Source organism: Fundulus heteroclitus, chromosome 7, assembly GCF_011125445.2.
Source record: "Fundulus heteroclitus isolate FHET01 chromosome 7, MU-UCD_Fhet_4.1, whole genome shotgun sequence".
In the NCBI taxonomy this organism is placed as follows: Eukaryota; Metazoa; Chordata; class Actinopteri; order Cyprinodontiformes; family Fundulidae; genus Fundulus; species Fundulus heteroclitus.
This window is the reverse complement of record NC_046367.1, coordinates 3,575,598-3,598,515: the sequence shown is the minus strand read 5'-3', so window position 1 is coordinate 3,598,515 and position 22,918 is coordinate 3,575,598. Positions and strand designations below refer to the sequence as shown.

The 22,918-nt window shown below is 42.6% G+C and overlaps 2 protein-coding genes across 7 annotated transcripts in view; one reads left to right on the top strand and one right to left on the bottom strand.

Moving 5' to 3' along the window:
• tmprss3a (transmembrane serine protease 3a) overlaps nt 1-20,589 on the top strand; it is a 202,925-nt gene extending 182,336 nt beyond the window's left edge. The window contains exon 14 of the mRNA XM_036138765.1: nt 20,495-20,589. Coding sequence (XP_035994658.1) covers nt 20,495-20,533 — 39 coding nt within the window. The 3' untranslated portion in view covers nt 20,534-20,589. The remainder of the gene's footprint in view (nt 1-20,494) is intronic.
• A 104-nt stretch (nt 20,590-20,693) lies between these two features.
• Nucleotides 20,694-22,918, bottom strand: part of pknox1.1 (pbx/knotted 1 homeobox 1.1) — a 110,726-nt gene continuing 108,501 nt past the window's right edge. For all 6 annotated transcript variants that reach the window (XM_036138768.1, XM_036138769.1, XM_036138771.1 and 3 more), the window contains one exon: nt 20,694-22,264. In XM_036138768.1, the coding sequence (XP_035994661.1) occupies nt 22,077-22,264 (188 nt within the window). In that variant the 3' untranslated portion in view covers nt 20,694-22,076. The remainder of the gene's footprint in view (nt 22,265-22,918) is intronic.

Genomic DNA, 22,918 nt, shown 5'->3' with positions numbered 1-22,918 from the left:
GTTGTGTCTGGTGCTGCAGTGTTCTTATTGGGTAAAACACCTTTAAATCTAGTGGCTGAGCACATAAAAGATAACCTCCTGATAATATAATATGCAAAAAACACCACCAAACGTTATTAACGCCACCACACGTACTAGGCCAATAACCTTTTTGTTTTATTTCTAGCAGTAATTACTTCAATTTGTATTTTATTATGCTGCTCATAAAGCAATGTCTACACTGTGTTAGGTCATTGGCTGATCTTTAATAAATGTTTTAACCAGTGTATCAGACTCATTTTGAATTGATCTGACATTAGGTTGGTACAACGTTAAGTAGCTTCTGGTGTAGTTAAGCTACTTTTAACACATTTGTGTAACTTAGCTTGCTATATTTCTATAGGTGGTAGCTTTTGTGTAGTGAAGCTTAATTTATTGTTGAGTAACTGATAGCTTAGCTCACTACACTGGACAAGTAGCTTGCCCAACACTGTTTAAGTTGAACAGATATACAAATCCTGCTTGAAAACTGACAAAATACTCTTGTTCAATACATTTAAATTTTTATTTATATAGCACCAAATCATGAAACAGGTCATCTCAAGGCACTTTACAATGTCAAAATCAATCAGATTATACATATTAAATCAGATTATACAGATTGGTAAAAGAAATTCCTATATAAGGGAACCAGTTGATTGCACCAAAGTCGTAACAAGAAGCATTCACTCCTGAAGAAGCGTAGAGCCACAGGGAGAGTCGTCTGCATTGTACATGGCTTTGCAGCAATCCCTCATACTGAGCAAGCATGAAGTGACAGCAAAAAGAAAAACTCCCCATTAACGGGAAGGAAAAACCTCCAGCAGAACCGGGCTCAGTATGAACGGTCATCTGCCTTGACCAACTGGGGGTTACAAAAGACAGAGAAGAGACACAACTCAGCTGTTTAGATAATTGAGCTTGGGTCCCAGATGTTCTGAGTTCAACTCCCACAGACTGCAACTATGGGTGCCTGAGCAAGACCCTTAACCCCCGATTGCTCCCCAGGCGCCGCACAGTGGCAGCCCACTGCTCCACAAGGGGATGGGTTAAGATACAGAAGTGAATTTCTCCATTGTGAGATCAATAAAGTTCAATAAAGTTCAATTATTATTATAACTATAGATGTAGCTCAGGGTAACATGAGCCACTCTAACTATAAACTTTGTCAAAAAGGAAAGTTTTAAGCTTAGTCCTAAAAGTAGACAGGGTGTCTATATTACGGACCAAAACTGGGAGTTGGTTCTACAGGAGAGGAGCCTGATAGCTAAAGGATCTACCTCCCATTCTACTTTTAGAGACTCTAGTAACCACCAGCAGACCTGCAGTCTGAGAGCAAAGTGCTCTGTTAGAAACATATGGGGTAATCAGAGCTCTGATATATGATGGAGCTTGATTATTAAGGGCTTTATGCGTTACTAGAAGAATTTTAAATTCTATTTTTGATTTAACAATAAGCCAGTGAAGGGAGGCTAAAATTGGAGAAATATGATCCCTCTTGTTGATTTTCATCAGAACTCCTTCTGCAGCATTTTGGATCAGTTGAAGACTTTAAACTGCATTTTGTGGACTTCCTTATAGTAGTAAAGAATTACAATAGTCCAGCCTTCAAGTAACAAATGCATGGACTAGTTTTTGAGCATTGCTCCTAGACAGAATGTTTCTAATTTAGAAGGTGAAAAAAGGAAACTCTGGAAACCTTTTTAATATGGGATTTCAATGACCTGTCTTGGTCAAAAATAGCACCAAGATTTTTGACTTTATTACCAGAGGACACATGTGGAATATTGCTAAAGTAATACTTTAGCAATATTTCCAATTGATAAAGTGTTACTGTTACAGTATTTCTTTTGGGTGTTTATCCACCATTTAACTGTCAAACGTTCAAAAAAGCTGTCTTAGTGCAAGAAACGAAACCCTTAAACACATAAAATAACAATTAACTTTAAAGAACTAAAAAGGTTTTGTTAACTTTTGACATAAAGCTGGATTAACAGTTAGTAAGATACCTTTGATTAAATTGGTATACTAATGTTTAAACCAGGGGTGTCAAACGTACGGCCCGCGGACTGAATCCGGCCCGCTGAATGCTTTAGTCCGGTCCGGTGGCCCAATGCATTTTCATTATTTAACGACTGTATCTCCTCGCTGCATCGCACAATCCAGATTTTTTTTGAGTCGTGGGGGAGTGCTGCCTAACGCGTTCGTGTGAATCGCCCGGTAGACGGGCAGGAAAAATGCGTGACAACTTCTGCGGTGGCTGGCGACCGGCGGTGCGCAAACCCCCGCGGTGGACAATAGGCCTGAGCGGCGCTTGGCTGCGAGGGCCGATCATCACCGCTTGCGGTTTTAATTATTATTATTAATCTGCCACCCTAAAGAGGGGCCTTTTTGGGGGCTTTATCATATTCAAAAACTAACCAAACTTGGCGGATGCATAAAGACTGTTTAAAGATTTTGTATTTTTTCCCCCCAGTGTCCTGTCTAGCAATGTGGCAATAGGAATTGATGTCTCAATGCCAGATAGAGCTCGACAGATTTTGCTTTTACAAGTGGAGCGAACAGCTTTCGCCATAGTGCTCCACTTGATTTATGCTTGTAAATAGCTTTATTGTGATTCCTGCAGGGAGAATTTCAAATTATATGGACATTACAATGGGAGAGTAAAGGAAGAACAAGAAGTGAGAGAGAAACAAAAAAGAAAAAAAAGAGTAGAGGTGAAAGAAAGAAGAGATAAAAGGGAGAGAATGATAAAACCTTCTCCGTCTGCTCCATCACCTGTAAAGAGAGATGCAAAAAGAACAGCACAACCAACAGACATAAAGCAACAGATACAATCGAATAACACCTAGATGCCATTGCTAAATCATATATATTATTATGTAAGCTGACATGTGTAATGTGATACCTGAAAAAAGAAAGTGAAAGAATATAAATAAATAAATAAATTATAAGCTTACTGTATATAAGTGAACATTTAATACCTGGGACCCAGCACCTGTGGGAGTTTGTGAGAGTGCACTAGTTTAGGTGAGAATTATCCAGAAGGAAATAGCTTGATAGTGGTTGTGGAGAACCAAAGGCCCACCTTCCCCGAGCACAGAGGCAGGAGTCAGGGGACCCATAATCCCCTTGGGAGAGGGGATTATTAGGTACCTGGAAAAAATAGGAAAACTCATTCACACCATCCCTCCCTTATGCCCCACTCACCACACACAGAAAAAAAAGACGCTGTACACACATTCCCACATACACTCGCATCCAACACTGACCAGAGAGGGGGGTCACCCCAAATCGACTATACGACTGCTTGTGCCCGACCCCCGCCCCCGGACCAGACGCCCCCCGGACCGGGCCCCCCAAAGTGGGCGGGCCAACACAACCCGTACCAGCCACCCAGCCAGAGCCCCCTCACCCCCTAAATACCTAATAAACCCCCTCTCTCCCCCACCTTACCCTAGCCACCCCTGCCCCCCGCCCCTCCTGGGGGGAGCGGAGGCGTCAGCCCCAGACCTGGCAAGCCGCTGACTACCCACTGCAGCCCCCCGCCAGGACCCCGGACACAGTGGCCCGCACCTCCTCCAGGCCCCAGACTCCTTGCTGCCATCGGAGAACGGGGGTGTGCAGAAGACCCCGATCCTCCCTACGCCCGCTCAGATGTTGTGTTGTTGCATGTTGTTCTCAAGTGCGTTTAAAAACTGGGAGCGTCGAAGAGGGTGCACGGCACAGCCCACCCCCCCTCCGGAAGGAAACTGGTGCCAGCGCACCCCCTCCGGGCAACTGCCCAGAACCCTCAATGTCTAAGTGCGAGAGTAGGTGAAGGGAGCCGTCCGAGGTGAGGCTCACACAACATAAGCCCCCCCCCAGACGTCTTCCCCCCACCCCCCATACCATGGCCTACATGAGTGTGCGTTGTGAAAATGTTTGGAGTGAAAGTGTATAAGATGCATGATAAAATTGGGGAGAGGGGCGTCACCAGAAAGTGGTAACCTCCAGTAACCTACATGTGTGGCGGCGTGATGGAGCAGGCAGAGGGAGGAGTCCGGGGATGGGGAGCAAAGGACTGGGGAGCCATCCCAGGGAGCCAGCTCCCGTACTGACTCCAATAGGCACCCCCTGCTCCCCGAAAGCCCCACCCAGAGAAGGGGGCCTCGCCAGCGGCACCACCGTAGCCCGGAGGCCAGGGAGAGGTCGCAGGGCCCGCCAGCCAACCACCCACCAGGACCAACACCTCAACCCCCCAGCCCACCCACCAAGCCTACTGGCTTTTACCCCCCCCCCCCCAAAAAAAGTAAATAAATAAATAAGAGGGGGGGACCCTGGCCAGCCAGCCTACACGAGCCATCCCAAACCCCACCCCCAAAGCGAAACCCGCACAGGGAGACGACACAGACCAGGACTGGGACAGGGGGCCGGACACAAGCCCACCAGAACGCCCCCCCCCCCCCCCACACCCGTAGATTTAATCCCTCCCCAACACTAACGTTCAAACAACTCACCATACAATCGACAGTAGACATCCAGGCTGGGTAGGTCCCTACTCCCCCTCCTTCCCCCTCCCCCCACTAGCAGAGTGCCTAGCCAATGAAGGAGAAGAGCATCTGCCCTGAGATGTTAATGACCATGCCCCCCTACCAGCTCAACAGGCCCCGAGGCCCCCCAGCGCACCAGAGGCCCCGTGCAGGGGCGGACACCTGGGCGCGCGCCGGCCTACACCAAAAGCGGCACACCCCCCGGAACCGGAACCCCCGCGGGGGCCCCCGCCCGAGGGCGGCGCGCCCCAGGGACCCCAGACCCACCCCGGCCCCACCCACCGGCAGCACAGCTACAAGGTCAGTAACCCACGTCCGTCACCACGCAGCTCCCTAAGAGCGCCGCAAGCGGTTGCTGTAGGCCGCCCGTAGGCCTCCCAAGTCCTTCCCCGATGGGGGCAACAGACCCTGGAGTCAGATCCACCAGATTTTGTATTTTAAGGTCGTCACAAACATCTAAAGAAAAATGCCTCAACGGCGCCACCTAGCAATTTTCAAAAGACCCTTTGCTATTGACTTACTTCATCGTAGAGACATGAAATTTGGTACAGTTGTACAAGTCAACAAGACGCTCAGAATTTACCATTAATGTCATAGTGCAAGTATCACAGGAAGTTGGCCATTTTAGATTGAAGGTCTGATTTTGACCCCATTTTTGACGTTTACAGCATTGGTATTTGATCAAACTCCTAGGGATTTCGAGAGATCGACTTGAAACTCGGTCAGTCTGATCATAAGGCATGCCCAATTAAAAGTTATAAAAACGGTGAGTTTTTGAGCATGCTCAAGGGGGGTTAGCAGGGGTCAAAGTTCACCTACTCGCCACAAAAAATAAAACTGTTATATCTCCTACACAGAAAAACACAGAGGCACCAAACTTTCCGTGATTGATTATCATTGGGTGTCCTACAAAAGCCAATGATCAAATGATGACATAATTTAGGCCACGCCGCCTGACAACAGGAAGTGTCATGTTTTGCTGTAAACGGTGGCTATGTTACCCCTCTGAGCTAATCAACATGAAATTGTGTCCAGAGACAGAAGACATGTTGGTGTGTTGTGGATTCCAGCCCCAAGTGATTTTGATGGAGCAGGGGGGCGTGGCGGCATGGCGAAGTCACCTCAAATGCCTCTGCTATACGTTTGGCTCTGAATTCCACAGTTTTGGGCCAAGCTGCTTAAAACTCACTTGGATGCATCCTTATCCATCCCCCGACAGGAATCCATAAACTTTGGTGGGCGTGACCTAATTTCTGTATAGCGCCACCTAGAATATTTTAAAGGATCAGCCCCAAGCTATGCTTTAAGCTATTCAATTCAATTCAATTTTATTTATATAGAGGCAATTCATGAAACATGTCATTTTAAGGCACTTTACAAAGTCAAAATCAATCAGATCATACAGATTGGGTCAGATTATACAGATTGGTCAAAAAAAGTCCTATATAAGGGAACCAGTTGATTGCATCAAAGTCTTGACAAGCAGCATTCCCTCTTGGAGAAGCGTAGAGCCACAGGGAGAGTTGTCTGCATTGTCCATGGCTTTGCAGCAATCCCTTTTACTGAGCAAGCATGAAACAACAACGGGAAGAAAAACTCCCCATTAACGGGAAGGAAAACCTCCAGCAGAACCGGGCTCAGTATGAACCTCATCTGCCTCGACCGACTGGGGGTTACAGAAGACAGAGCAGAGACACAACAAGACAGACAAAAAAAGCACAGAAGCACACATTGATCCAGTAATCTGTTCTACATTAGATGCAGGGGCGGATTTACCATTAGGCGAAACTAGGCAGTTCATGGGGGCCCCCTAAAACTCCTTTTACATGTATGGTTACTACAGCTATTACCTATTTGTGCACATTAATTACGTTTTTGATTAAAATCCTCTCGCTAAAATGCGATCAGAATGCCCATAATATTAAGTGTGTCTCGGGGGCATCCCTACAGTCTCCACTACATTGGATCAGTCCATTTGCTGCGCATGGGCAGAATGGTCCAAACATACAGAAGTAAACCATTTGAAACAAACGGCGCAAGGAGACGAGCAGAGAAGAGGAGAGAAAATGAAATAAAAGAAAGAAAGAAATAGATAAGAAGCCACCCTAAGGATGCTTAGAAAGAAGAGAAAGAAGGAGGAAAGTAGAAAGCTCAAAGTTTCCTTCGGCTTCTTCACTGCAGCAACAGCAGGGAAGCTCAGCACAAACTCACCGGTGACGTTGGCAGCTGCTGGGGAAGATTCGTTGCGTGGAGATGAACGGTGAGTGTTAAACCGTGGACGGGGACGTTCCCCCTATATATAAGTATTTATGTACCTTATTGAAGATGGCTCCTTTTAAAGTAAGTTACAAATTTTGTTTGCATTTGCTACAAACTATTAGAAATCGATTATTTAGGTGTTTTTTTCATATGGATATTTAGGAAAACTTTAGGCTCTTGGTGTTCTTTCTAAAATCCCCCTCAGGTTTTACAGGTAGTCTTGGCAGGTGTTTTAGTCCTTAATTTAAGGTATACGTTCAAAAAACATAACGAAGTTATTATCAACTTATCACTCTCCATTACAGCTTTGTATTAACATTGCTTTAATGTGTGTTATTGTGTAGAGCTGTTAACCTGACGCCGCCAGATAGATTTGCTTCGCATATCCATCTGGAAACCTTCCGTTGAAGTAATTTTGGGAAGGGGCGAAAATACTGGTTAGCTGATTGGCCTATGTTGGTGATAGACGGGCCAAATAAACCAATCAGATCAACGAAGCATATGACGTACTCGTCAACATGCTTCGTCGTCGCTCGTAACAGAGTGACGACGAAAACACAACCACAAGCCAAGCTACTCTTGCTGCTGCAGGTAAAGGCTTGTTAGCTCAGCAAAGAAATATTCTGTAATTACGATAAAACTTGCTCGATAGCCACGCTAACGCTAGTTTCATCGGCTGAAGCCGCCATGTTCTTTAGACTGAACTGTCGCGCTTCTCGTTGCGTCACACCTCAACCCGCCTCAAAGCCAACGCTGATTGGACGTTCGTTTGGTAAACGGCTCCAAATTTTCTTTAACGGAGAGTAGCCAGACTGATCTGCGAGTGAAACCTTGAAAGCTCGCGAGATCAGGATAGTCTCACGAGGCTATAGAGCTGTGGATGTTAAGGGTCGAGTTAATTATAAACAAATTATTTTACTGTTCGGTAGTTTAAGAAATTGTCATATTATTAGCATCACTAGTCTGTTCTGTGACATGTATGTTATTTTTGTTTTGTACAATTCATTTTCCGTCTGAAAAGACGGAAAATTAGTCTTTTAAAGAGTTCTGGTTTAAGACGTCATCCCTCAAAATAAAGACTTATTCAGTTTATCACAAATGTTAAAATTAAATTGTCATTTTAATGGTAACACAATGTTAACCATGTTGAAATGCGTAACCAGCATATAAAAAGGTTTAGTAGTAGAGTAGAAATTGCAGTATGTTCCTCTGAGTTACAGTGACATAGACAAAATTGAAGTTGCATGAAATCCTCAAATTTCTACTTTAGCAATTGAGTAAATATACATTTAACCACTGGGTAAAAGCCTTATGCTGTGTTTTCTGTGTTTGTTTTCAGAACAAGATAGGGATGGGCTATGACAGAGAGAGTTCCACAATTATCCAGCCAGGCTTTGATAATGATGATGTTCCATCAGACTGAGAGGCTACAGCATCATCCACTCTGCTGGTAGCAGTCAGCACAGTGGACTACCTGAAGATGACCCAGCTCTGGCCAATCAGCTGTCTGATCGTGCACGCTGCTCTATAGACTGAGAGGACCGCTCCAGGTGATGGACAGGATCTTTCCAAGAAATGGAGACGGGCGCAGATTTACTTCCAGCTATTATTTCATTCAAATGAAAAATGGAGAACAGATAAGCAGATCATGGCTTGTCTACTAGAAAAAGGGACAAAAGAAAACAAAGAGAAAAACAACAAGAAAGGGGATAAGAAGACAAAAGGTAGAAAAATAAATGATGTCTATTCTATTAAAATTTCTCTCTGTATAATGGGTCTGTTTTATGTGTTGTCTTCACAATTCAGAGGGCCCCATCCCTTTCTTTGCCTAGGGCCCCAAATTTCCTAAATCCGCCCCTGATTAGATGTAATAGTGGGTGATCTGTCTTCTCTGGATGATCAGGTTTTGAGTGAAAAGAAAGTTGTTGGAGAAAATAGAGTATCACGTAGTGTAATCATTGGTATTCCACCCAAGGAAGATTTGGAAAAACTTAAAAGAAATATACAAGGTGGTGAAGTGCGTAGGTTAAAATGATTGTTAAAATCTGTGGATTGGGAAAAAATAGAGAGTCTCTCAGAACTTCTGTAGTTTCAAGGTGGCGTTCTTCCTGATAAGATAAAGATTGGCTTCTGTTAGGCCTTATATCCCTCCTCCTTTGTGTTAAAAAACGCATTACCTTATGTATTTTTTTAAAAGGATAATAAAAGTTCAACAAAATTGGTAATGCCAGATAATGATGCAAATGTGTAGACTCCAGTTTACAGTTCAACAGTCAGATGGCAACACAAAAAAAGCTGTTGCAAAACCTGGTGGACCTGCAGCAGGTGCTGCAAAACCTTTTCCCAGTGGGCAGCAGGGAGAACATTCCATGGTGGGGTTGTGAGGGGTCTCTGATGATGTTATGGGCTCAGGACAGGCAGCGCTGGGATGAAATGTCTTTAATGGAGGGTAGGGTACCCCGATGATCCCTTCTGCTGTCATCATCACTCTCCTCAGGTTCCTCAAGTCAGAGGCGATGCAGCATCCATACCACACAGACAAACAGCTGGTCACAATGCTCTCTATGGTGCTGCTGTAGAAGGTTGTGAGGATGGGCGGGGGCAGGTGGGCTCTCCTAATCTTCCGCAGTACGTGCAAGCGCTTTTGTGCCCTCTTTGCCAGTGACATGGTGTTTACAGACCAGTGTTATGTGGACCCCGAGGAATTTATTGCTGCTGACAACCTCCACAGCTGAGCTGTTAATGAGAAGTGGAGCAATGGCGAGGCCATTTCTTCCTGAAGTCCATGATGATCTCCTTTGTTTTCTCCACGTTCAGGATCAGTCCTGGTCGTTGTCGTCTTTAATCAGGCCCACCACTGTCGTGTCGTCTGCAAACTTCACAATGTGATTGGTGGTGAACCTGGGGACACAGTCGTGTGTCATCAGGGTGAACAGCAGGGGGCTCAGGACACAGCCCTGAGGAAAGCCTGTGCTGAGGGTGATGACATCAGAGGTATTCTGTCCGACCCGGACCAACTGAGGTCAGTTGGTGATGAAGTCTAGCAGGCAGTTGCAAAGAGGTGTGCTGAAGCCCAGATGTTCCAGTTTTGGTGGTGTTGAACGCTGAAGTCCAGGAACATGCTCAAGGGGGCGGGGCATGGGTGGGCTTGGAACCCGTTAATAACTGCTTGCAGTTCTAGTTATTATTATTACGGGTAATTATTCTCCGCTAAAACGTGTTGTGTGGCCCATGTGGACTTGTAACAAACTTATTGAATCAGGTATCCAAGTACAGAATGTGCACCGCTACTCAAACCCAGAAATTCAGACCCCTCAACAACTAGGGGGGCGCTATAACAATGCGTTTCAGCTTATAACCACCAAACTACTGGTCTCACACTCAAAAACTTCACATCACTTTGTTTATTGAATGATTCTGCAAAATAAAGGGAATTGGCACACCCTTCGTTTCCCAGCTAGTTTTCGCGCTACATGGCTACAAAGGTTAAACCTTTCTTGTTAAACTCCTCCTACATTTTTTGTGCAATCCACGCAAAACTCCATATATAACCGTGTAATGGAAAAATAAAAAAAGTTAACGCGGCGGATTTTTTAATTTTGACTTTTTCGAAGAGCAACGCTAAAATCAGTGATTGTAAGCTAGCTAGCTCTAAATGTAATTGCTGATTATTCTAAAACCATAACAGATTTTAACATGTCCTTCATAACCCATACTCCAAATAAGATTTTGCACATGTGACCCGCATTTGAGGATCGTCCATCACTAGGGGGCGCTGTGATGTCAAGAAATCTACTACACAGGAATGGCTGATCAGATTTTTACAAAACTTTCTTCATCCTCTTCCAGTCATATCCCTGAACTAAAGTATTAAATATGGTAATGATTGAAACAAGCGGACGGGGCCTATTTCCAAAAGTGTGAAAAAACCTTGAAAACAATAAAAATTCACCTAAAATCAATGTTTTTGTGTTTTCACACACACAGCTCATAAATATTTGCCAATGTCAAAAGATTGTATCCAATATTACCTTTAGCTTGTGATGTTACGTGATGTGCCGAGGCTTCGAGGCGTGTGTGGAGTAATGGAGGGGGCTTTTCCGTAATGCGCGTATCGAAGCTTGCTTCATTTAGGGGAGGAGCCGAAAACTATGATGTCCGAAGCCTGGCTGCCCGGCTGTACCATGTGACTGCTTTGGGAAGTGGCTCAGATTTTGGCGCGGGGTTTGACAGCTTTAGAAACCCCACAGCAGTGTTTCCCGCAGCACTATGTATAACATTCCAAAAAAATAAAATAAAAATAACTCGATATGCTTGCATGTTTACTTGACGATAACACACGTTTTTTTGTTGTTGCTTTCTCGCGTGCATATAGTGAATGGCAGGGAAAAAACAGGCAAACTACTTGTGTAGTAGATACTTTGAAGCGAGAAGCGACGTCACCGACGCGCCCCCCCCCCCCCCCTCCGCTCCGCCAGTCATCCACGCAAAAACGCGCTGTATATTGTATTGCTGACATCATCCCGTCATTGTTGGAGATGAGACCCACTACAGTGGTGTTGTCCACAAACTTTACCACTGTGTTTGTAGGGTGGAACGCAGAACATTCCTGGGTGAAAAGGGTGAAGAGATTATGGCTGAGGACACAACCTGTGGCGCTCCAGTGTTGTGGAGCAGATGTGCATTTCCCTATCCTCACCACCTTGGGTCTGTTGGTGAGGATGTCACTGATCCAGGAGCAGAGAGGAGTGGATCCCATGTTGTGGAGCTTCAGAGCCAGCATGTCTGGGAGCACGTTGTTGAATAATGAGCTGAAGTCCATGAAAAGCATCCTAACATAGGTGTTGGGCTGCTGCAGATGAGTCAGAGCTGAGTGCAGTGCTAACAAAACAGTGTCCTCTGTGGAGCGATTCTTCCTGTAGGAAAACTGCAGGCTGTCCAGGCCAGCAGGGATGGCGTCCTTGATGTACTTTAAGAGGATCCTCTCGAAGAACTTCATGATGAGGGGGGTCAGAGCGATGGGACAATAACCATTGAGACAGGTGATGATTAGTTTCTTGGGGACAGGCACAGTAACGGATGATTTCAGACAGGCAGGGACCATGGAGAGGTTGAAGATGTCCAGAAAGACCCCTGCCAGCTGGTCAGCACACGATGTAACCATCCGGGCTGACACAATGTCTGGACCTGCGGCCTTGTTGCTGTTTACCTTTTTCAGGGAACAAGTCACTTGGTGCAGCTGCAGGACGAGGGGCTGATGGTGCTCCTCTTGTTGGGGAAGATGTTCAGGCTCCCTGCTGCATGGAGAGTCAAAACATGTGAAGAAGCTGTTTAGGGTATCAGAGAGAGCCGGGTAATTGCTCAGCTGTTGGTCGCTGCGCTTGTAGTCCATGATGTATCTGATCCCTCTCCCCATGTCGAGTGGGTTGTTGCTGCTGAAGTGGTAGTCGATGTGCTGCTTGTACCTTTGCTTGGCCTTCTGAATGGCTTTTTTAAGTTCACTTCTAGCCCTGCTGTAAGCCACTCTGTCTCAAGATCTGAACGCTGCATCCCAGGCCTCCAGCAGGAACCGCACCGAGCTGTCCACCCAGGGTTTCTGGTTAGGAAACACTTTGTCTATGTGGGTAGCACAGCATCAGTGCAGAAGTGGATATAGGTAAGCACAGATGATGTGTAGCTTTCTAAGTCAGCGTCCACTTTAAAAACATCCCAGTCAGTGTTTCCATAACAGTCCTGTATAGCTGAGCAGGCCTCTTCTGTCCAAACCTGAACGGTTTTTATTGCCGATCTGGTTCTGCAGATCAGTGTCTTGTAGGCAGGAATCACTCAGTTCTATAGAGATGTTATCTAATGAACCAAAGTGTGGGGCTGCGACAGCTTTGTATTCTCCTGGGATTTCACAGTAAGCTTGATTTAGTGTATTATTGTAGCTGGTCGGGAACTTAAAAAGTTTATGTAACTTGGGGAGCACAACCGTTAAATGAAAATGGTTAAAGTGCCCACCATTAATCAGAGCGGCTTCTGGGTTACTGTTCATTTGACCGGTAAAGCAGTAAAGCTCCTCAAGAGCTAGCTTAGCTTTTGGTTGAATGTAAACAGCAAGGATTATCAGAGAGCTGGGGGCCATTCTTTGTACGTCGCTAACTCAGTCAGCTGGATTTGATTGATGACAATTTGGCATGATCTTGGATCGTTTGGTTTTTCTAAACTCATCTTGGACTTGCTGTCATAGCAACATGTGCGCAAGCTTAAGCTCGCGAGCAGGCTTTTTTTATGTAAACAGGATTAGATTGCGACTTTATAAGTGGAGGAGATAGGGAAGTCTGTCATAGCCATGTCTTGTCCATTTTTACGACAGCAACCTGTTGCGGAAGGTGCAAGAATAAGCTTCAGAGCTTTTCCAGCGCAGCGCAACAGTGTAATTGTAGAGATTTTTCTTGGTGGCTGTTAAAAACAGACAAACACATCATTTAACAGTGGCGTTTAAAGAGCAAAAAGTTGTGTTAGAGCCATAAATAGAAAATATTTAAGTTATTTGTATGATTGTTTGCTTTTTATTTTTATCATATTCAGTAAGAAGATTTGTTCAGGCCATTTTATTGTGAAGTTTAGTTTTACCAAACAAGGAAGGCTGGCCTCCTTGTTGAGCCGTATATTGTATTAGAAAAAACTATTATCTAGACCCGGAGCAATACAGTTTTTGACCATGTGAACTGTGTATGACTTGGAAAAGGAAAAACTTCATTTTTTATAGACAAAGAATTTTTTGTTCAAATTCCCAGTGTGCACACGTCCTTTACTTCCAGTATCTAAGGAATGACACCAACATTGGATCTGTTGCCATAACAAGTGGCGTTTTAAAATAAAGTATAATAATTAAAGGCTACCATTTTGTAGAATATTCTTGTACTGCACTTTTACTTGTCCCCATGTTCTAGTGGGTCCCGTGGAGGCTCTGACATAAAAGAACAGAGTAAATATAAAAATTTTAAAGAGCAAAAATACATACTGTAGAAAGTGATAGACACACCTAACATGGACAGCACTTATGCATGTAATTTCTCTGCTACTTTTTGTCTCCTGGCTTTAGCAGACTTTGAGGTGTTACCTGTCGTTTTAATTAGGCGACTGCCATGCAAATGTATGGGCAGAGCCTATTACTATTTAGGCGCCTGCCTATGCTTTGAAAATGCATGGCGGAGGCCTTATACTATCCACCTAATAAGGGTTTCTTTACTCCTTTTTATTTTTCAGTCACCGTTAATACAGGCCGAACCGTAGGGTCTACCCCCACAACCTATATATCAAAACGTTCGTCTCGATGCCGCGAAGTGTGCTTTTTGTACTTGACGTCATTTCCAGTTACCGTGGTCACAAAATTTGCAAAAAAACACCAAAAAAATGAAAATTTTTAACGCTCTACTGTGTCGTCAGGCTTTCACCTACAAACACCGTTTAACTTCCAGTTTGTAGATATATCTTTGAACTATTCAGAAGTGAAAACTGTATTTGGATATGTTTTATCATTTTCTCATCACGCAATTTCAAGTTACCATGGTGACAAAATTAACCAAAAAACACCAAACAACCTTAGCCTACTCGCTCAATTTTCACTCTACATACACAAATGATACATCAAAACGTAGGTATTTATGTCTGGATTCAGGAAATGTAACCCTCATTGATGTAGGATTTATAGATTTTTCGCAAACCACCTCAGACCAGCAACAACCCCAATGCCAAAATAATCCAAAAAACACTGAACAATTTAAGCCTACTCGTTCAATTTTCACTCTACGTACACTAATTATACATCAAAACGTAGGTCTTTTTGTCTGGATTCAGGAAATGTAACCCTAATTTGTGTAGGACTTATAGATTTTTCTCATCACCCCATTTTCAGTTACACTGGTGACAAAATTATCCAAAAAACACCAAACAACTTCAGCCTACTCGCTCAATTTTCACTTTATGTACATAAATTATACATCAAAACGTAGGCCTTTTTGTCTGGATTCAGGAAATGTAACCCTCATTGGTGTCGGTTTTATAGATTTTTCGCAAATCACCTCAGACCGGCAACAACCCCAAACCCTCCCCATTCATTTCCTATGGAGAGGTTTTGAAAAAGCCATCTGCAAATCCAAAACACACATGTTTTCATGATTTTTTTACGCCTCTATTCAAATATTTCCAGCAAAAACCCATACATTGTCTTGTTCCTTAATCTGTTACGAAATAAACGTAGAAAAAATTACGTCTCTACCATTTATGGTTCCCAAAAGATCGAGCGCTGTTCAAGGCAAAGTATTCCATTCTAATCCAATTACATACACTCTGACTCATCTGTCTGCGTGCTGCAGACTGCCAGCCAGGGCCGGTCCCAGGCGCAGCGAACTAAGGGGCCGCTTGGGCCCACTGCTGCAAAGGGGGGCCCCCAATTTTTTTTTTTTTTACAAGTAACAATTAGATAACTTTAGTTATACGCACCACCAGGTGCGTATAATTTCTTCAATTTCTTCAGAAATTGAACGTTTCTAGTCCTCCATCACTGTTAATACAGCCCGAACCGTAGGGTCTACCCCCACAAACTATATATGAAAATGTGCGTCTCGATGCCGTGAAGTGTGCTATTTGTACTTCACGCCATTTCAACGAAATTAGCGAAAAACCACCCCTAAAAACCCCATAGGAATAAACGGAGTCGGGTAGAAAGAAAGCCTCAAAAAACCTCCAAATGACCATTTTCAACGCTGTACTGTATCGTCATGCTTTCACATACGAACACCATTTAACTTCCAGTTTGTAGATATATCGTTGAACTACTCAAAAGTGAAAACGGGATGTGGATAACTTTAATGGTTTTCTTATAGTTACTCCTCAAAGCTCATGTCCAAAAATCAGCCGGATCATCGTTTATAATGGAAGTCAATGACGGAATTCTCAGACTCTCAGAGTGGCCCACTCTGGCGTTTTCAAAGATTTCAAACTCCAAACAACTTCAGCTTACTCGCTCAATTTTCCCTCTACGTACACAATTATATATCAAAACGTAGACATTTTTGTCTGGATTTAGGAAATGTAATCCTCATTGGTGTAGCATTTATAGATTTTTCACAAATCACCTCAGAGCGACACCAAGTCAAAGCCCTCCTCATTCATTTCCTATGGAGCCGTTTTGAAAAATCACACCTGAACATCCCAAAACACATGTTTTCGCATCGCTGCTACTCCTAAACCGCTTGATGTACAGACACGAGACTTTCACACATGCATGTCCAGACCCTTCTGGCACTCACAAAAAAGGAATTTTGTGGATAACTGTTACGGTTTTGCTGCAGAAACAATTTCTTCGGGAGTAGTGAATGTGCCAAATCCTCAAAGAGCATCAGACTTGGTTCCCCCCAAATTATGCACTTTTTTACATCGTTGCTGTGCCTACACCAATTTTTGTACAAACATAAAAATAGGCACCATAGTCCTCAAAAGCCTGCTGATACTCACGGTGAAAGAATTATTTTTGATACTGTTTCAGCTACAGCCATTTGTTCGGGACAATGTTTCTGAGATTTTTAAATTTTCCTCAAAATGACCTTTTTTTCATGATTTTTTGTGCCTACATTAAAATATTTCCAGCAAAAACACATAGCTTGTCTGGCTCCCCTATTCGTTACGAAATAAACGCAGAAAAAGTTACTTATCTAGCCTTCTCTCTTTACTGTTCTGGAGAAACGAAGTGCTGCTCACGGGGTAAATCACAGCTCAAACAGGATCAGAACTCCATGCAGGGGCGGTTCTAAACAGGGGCCAGCAGGGCCCTGTGCCCCTGTAGAACTGTTCCTGGCCCCTCTTATGGCCCCTGTACCTAAAAACATGATATTAAATTTCTTAGGATGATAAATGCTGACAAAGATACTGACTGGTCATTTGGATCAGTTGTATTTTTTTCGTTTGTTTTTACCCAATAATAAAATTATTAAAAATACATATTAAAAAAATAACAATAATTAAAAATTAAGCTGTTTCACGTTAAACTCCCGCTGTATTGAGAAAAGATCAGGGGTCTGCAACCTGCAGTTCCAGAGCCACAATTGGCTCTTTGGCTTACTTAATATATTAAACGATGAAATGTTGACCTGTTAAGTCCCCCCCCCCAATCTTTTGTTCTGTGCCCCTGTGAAAAAACACTGGCCCCACCCTGGCCCCCCTGCTAAATTTGATCTAGAACCCCCACTGACTCGATGCCCCCAAATTATGCATTAATATAAGTTTTATTTCAACAAGGATCACCAACAAATGGTTTATGAATCACTGGGTTAGAGATTAGCTGCAGTTTGTGTTTATGAATATATGTGTTCCTGTGGGGAAGTTTGAATCGCTTTCTCTTTTCTTACAAAGCAGTCTGTATTATTCTGTATGGAACCTCAAGAAGCAGTTGCTGGTGGATGTGAAACACAGATGGACATCATATTTTTGGCACTTGACTTTAGGTGTACCTTTGCATCATGGTACCTTGAATCTCTCTTTCTCTTCATCCATGACCATCCAGTGGGATGTGGCGTACTAGACGCACATCGGGGACCGCAATTGGTGTAATGGATCCTCTTCTCTTCTTCATACTCCCTAGCAATTGTGGAACTGCTACAACCCCTCTTACGCTCCAGATTCTTGCCACTTCTGCACAAGCTTTCTGCGATATACAACTTGAACGTATAAAGCTTCATCTGTTCCTTTTCTGTCATCCCATTGGTGTTGCAGTCTCTCTTGTAGAGCAGCCAGGCAGTCACGATCATCATGCCAATAAAGTGGAACATCAGCCGGTGATACCACTTCTTCAACCTTATTTTATTGCGGTACAGTGCAATGACAGACTCCAGCAGGTCCATCCCACCCATATTCTTATTGTACTCTTTCACCACAGCAGAACAGGGGACTTTGATTATTTTCTTTTGCTTGCCATCCCACCTATCAACCTCGGTGACTGGGTGTGCTCCATTGAAATTACTGAGAAGACTGACTGAACGCATGCAAGGATGTTTCTCCAATCATGGCCGTCTTCACTTCAAAAGATCCATGTCCTGCTCTCTTAAACTAAGCGTCACACATCAAGTTCACACCTGGTAATCTATTGCTACGAACAGTACCAGTACAGTGAATTCCCTGCTGAGCAAGTGTGAGTGTGAGAAGGACACGCGTGAACAAGTCGTCAAAGAACACCTTGTAGTTTTGCTGCTTGGGAATATGCTGGGCCAGGCGGAGGACAACGTTGTCACTTGCTCCTACATCTGCCAGTTCAGGGGGTTGCACAACTCTACCTGTGTAGATCTCAAAATTGTGTGGGACACCATCAGAACTAACCAAGACAAGCATCTTGTAGCCCTATTTCTTTAGTTTTGATGGCAGGTATTGTTTCAGTCTATTTTCTTTGAGTAATAGTAGATAGTACAGCAAAAAAAAATATTTTGGTGATGACTATGCATCTCTGCACTTCTCCATCCATGACAATGTTATGTTCAAACAAAAGTGGTCTAACTGCGCAATGTTGCCCTGAGGCAACAAATGAAAAACTACTATTTTAGTAAATAAATAAAGGCAAAAAGTGTCTTTGCTCAAATAAATATGCTTATTCACATATTAATGTACATCACAGATATTATTTATACAAAAGTTATATAAATTTAAAGATGTTAAAATGTGAAATACATCTTAACTTCTGCTATCAGTATGTCCAAGCCGGCTATGGATCCAAAAAGGACTGTTTCACCCCCAGAGGAAAGGTCAAAGCCACACCACCTCAAATTTCATTGGTCACAGACTTATCACCAGACTTCTAAAGTAATATTTTATTTTAAAAAAATTAAGGGAACAGTGTGAGAGCAAAAATAGTGGTTTGTTGCCTGAGGGCAACATCATGCCATAGAGGGTGGCACCTTTCGACGCCCGCTGCGGGGGCTGTGAAGACCGTAGGAAGCTGAAAATCGCACTGTTACTTCCTGTTAGTAGTTTTGACGGTACGGTACGCACCACGAGGCAGTCGCCTTGCTAAATTTCTTCAGAAATTTTCTAGTTAATTACTCAAATTCGGAATAACCTTCCATTAAAAGCTCGTGTTCTGCTTGGTAGAAAAACTGAGCGTGTTCTTTGGCCATGCTGAACAGCCAATAGCAGCGTTGCTGATCATTGTTTCTACTATCGACACATTTCCCCTTTTAAAGCGACGCATGAACACGCAGTTATCTCAGATAACTTAATCCAGCCATACTAATAAATAACAGGTGTGTTCGAAGAACCCATTTAGCCGGATCATGATTAGCCCGATGAAATCATCTTGGATGTGTTATTTGATCTCGGATGTTTTAAGCAACGTATGAAGAACGGGGCCCTGGTCTGCACTTAACTACAATGTATTCCAGGTCAGGTGAGCAGAAGGTTCCGCCGACTTTTGCCGAAGTACACCAGGAGTTGTGGATTTAAATTGCCAGGCTTCCACTTCTGCTTTTCTCCGCAGCCGCCATTTGATCAGCCCTGAATAGTGTTCGCTCTTCCAATCCTACCACTTCGTCAGGGACCCCTGTCTAACCCCGAATCTGTGAAAATCATTACACAGCTGTCCATCTTACGTGCGGCGATTCTTAACCGGATCTCATGAAGTTGGCCAGAGTGAGGCTCGAAAGTGTTGGTCTGTATAGATTAGCTTTTAGCTTTTTTTTTCTACCGTTACTTAGGAACCAGTGAGATGCAGAGATTGAAAAGCTGCACCTATACTCATCAATCCTGGGGTTGCAATGCATAAAAAGTGCTATATTTCCTATATGATTCCCCATTTAAGACTATAAGTTGGCAAAAAGCAAAGCAGAAAGTCATTCCGTCTGCTCTGACCACAAACAAAACGTGCTCAGAGAACAACTTTAAACTCAACCTTCAGGTTGGGTAATTACGCACCAGAGCGCCCTGCGCCATAGAGCAAATTTGTCTGGTTAGCGTGGAAACTGAGATGAGAAACCTGTTACAGGTTCACAGCTACTGTGAAAGGTGACCACAAAGATTATAAACTGTAACAGGTTAGAAGTGGGTGGAGCTGAAAAGAGAAAAACATCAGCAGCTGGATCACGCGTAAAGTGTCGCAGCTGAGAGGAAAATGTCAGACCATATAGACTCAGTCTGATTCACCAAAGAGGTTATAGATCTACACTGATTAAAAATAAAACAAAACATAGATTAATGTGTAACAGTGTAATAGCACGGTCAATAACTTAAATCTACTTTATTATTTTATTCAGTATTTTTTGAACAGTTGTGTTTTTTTCTGTTTTAACCCACTAACTGAACAATAACGTGTTAACACTTCTCTTTCACTTGTTAACAACAGTAATGCACCAAAAATTAACATCATCTCACTCTTAACTTTTGATAAAAGTTGAGAGGTCTGGTGATGACTACGGTACTCCGGTACTCGGGTACAATGCACGTCTTCCAGACGTGCATTGTATCACAGTTAGGTTAAACTCAAGCTTTATATATAAATAATATAGTAAATAATATAAATATTATGTTTCTAATGTATTCAAAGTTGAATAAATGTTGGTCACATCTAAAACAAGAATCATACTTGTCATGGGAGTGTGGAACATGTCTGAAATAATCTGAGGTCATAATAATTTAAACTTTCCATTTCTGTCTTTCAGAGAGAAGAGACTTGGAGTCTACCAACTCAGACAGCATAAAACTTAAAAGCGAAGATTTGATCAGTATATTTCCTTGTTTCACGAAATATTCATAGAAATACAACTGTAAAAGTCTTCGAAGTAGGTCAAGAAAAAACACAGAGAGCATGAGAGAGGAGGAGATGATTTTGATGTAAAAATATGACCAAAATACATAGGAAAGAGTTGGGCATCCTTTATTCCAAAATAGAAAGCTCTACAGCAAAACAGAAAAGCACAGCCAAGTGTCTAACAAGTCTGATGTAGACTAAATCTGTCCAACTATTGTCCACTACATTTACTATGATTCAGAATAGAGGCAACCCAATTTGTGGAGTAACGAAAGTTTTTGATTGCATTACATCAGTGTATGTGGTGGCAACTGAAGTAATTTTCCTCCCAGTTCTTCTTCCATGGTATGAACAATGAAAGTCCTTTGTGTTTGCAGTAGAAACAAAGACATAAAAGCTAAATGTCCACTATTTCTGGTTTGTGTGATTTGTTGTGGATTATGTCTTTCCAAAGGTTTTAGTCTCAGACCCTGTGATGGTAGTTAACATATAGTGTTCCTGATTGTGCATTTGACAAGGTCTTGCCCTGGGACTTAAATGATTAAAAAATGAAATGTAATGCATAGTATACATAATGTGGGTAAACTGGAGCTGAATTAAAAAACATCAGCACAACAACAAGTTGTAACAAGTTACTGTGCACGGGTATTTCTTTAGATGACTATTAGGCTGCTGCACACAAAGCTTTCTATTTTTTTACAACTCTGTTCTGCAGTTTAGTGTCTTTGTCATCAATTTTCAAAGGGTCTACATCATTTGTGCTTCCTGGCAAGAGATATTTAACAAGTCCCTATTATCTTTCCATCACTGTCTTTTGAGTTTAAACCAATTTAAATGGTCACTTTAATCTGAATTCAACTTCTGTTCTATTTTCTTTAGAAAACCTTCAAGTACGCTGAAAAACGGAGCTGCTATGTCTCATTAGGAATCTGTACATAAATATTCCTTACAAAACAGAGAACACAGAATTTAAAAACATAAACACAGAGTTCATGTTTGTATAGAAAAATAAGCATATCTACTTTTTTTTCCTCTCCCCACTCAGCACGTGAGAAATGGGGTTGTCAGAAGAATCTGCATACATCTATTCAAAACACAAGCATGCAAAAAAATGAAGACATATACAACTAAGAGTTGGCATCCAAACAAGAAATGAGAATTCAACTTGAGACAGAGACCAAAATAAACAAAAAAAGCATATTAATAATCGAGCATACAAACTTGTTTCTTGTGTTTTAAACACGTATTTTCAGTTTGATTTCATGTTTTCAGCTTAAATATACAAAAAAGTGCACTCGCTTACACATATCAACTTGTTAAAAAACAGTTTCTGAAGTGAAACTCCTGATGTACACACAGGCAGCACAAACTGGAGATCAGCTGGAAGAGCACAGGACTGTTCATGGACATTCTGTGCTGTTTGTGCTCGATGTAAACCTAATGTGTCTGCATTTACACATCCCTTCCGAGAATGCGTAGTTCAGTGTAAGCTTTTACTGCAATGAGTCGCTGTTGTCCAGGCCCAGCCCGGTCATGTCTGCATCATCATCGTCATCATCTTCCCCACTATCACCTGACTCATCTTCACTGTGGCCTGCAAGCATTACCTGCTGCACTGCCAGTGTGGCTCCATCTGATGTCAGGCTCTGCAGACCTTCCATGTTCATTGTCACCATTGTACCTGCAAAGAATCATGTAAATAATGAGCATTACCGTTTTTATGGCTACATCTAAATCAACCTGAAGATGTACTTTAAAGTGTTCTAGATAGAACATTAAAATGCAAATAAAACTTGAAATGACCAAACTTCATACTGTACATGGTGATATGATTTTTAACACGTCTAATGTCCATGACTTGGATGTTCTTACTTTTATGATCTCCTGATTAACTACTTTAAAAAGACAAAAGCTTATTTTTTGATAAAATTATGTTGCAAGTCATTACATGATAGTCTGACTAAAGATCCTCTCCTTGCATGGAGGTTACATGACAAAGAGCATGACTAACATTATAGACAGTCTAATCTATGTTCAGAGTTGCCATGTATCAATCCTGTTCATTATTACGTATGTTGTGTCCCATTTACCTTGGAACTCGAAACTGGGAGGTCTGAGATAACATTTTATTTATTATTAGACCTGAGCAGCTAGGCGATGTGAAGGCCTATAGCAATCGTAGGATTTCTATTATTATTATTATTATTATTATTATTATATCTCCAAGAAGGGCTTTTTGGAGACCTAAACATGCATGAAAACTCACCAAACTTTACTAAAAGTTGTCCCCCACAGTGAAATTGCAAGATTTTAATGTAATTAAAAACAGGTGTGG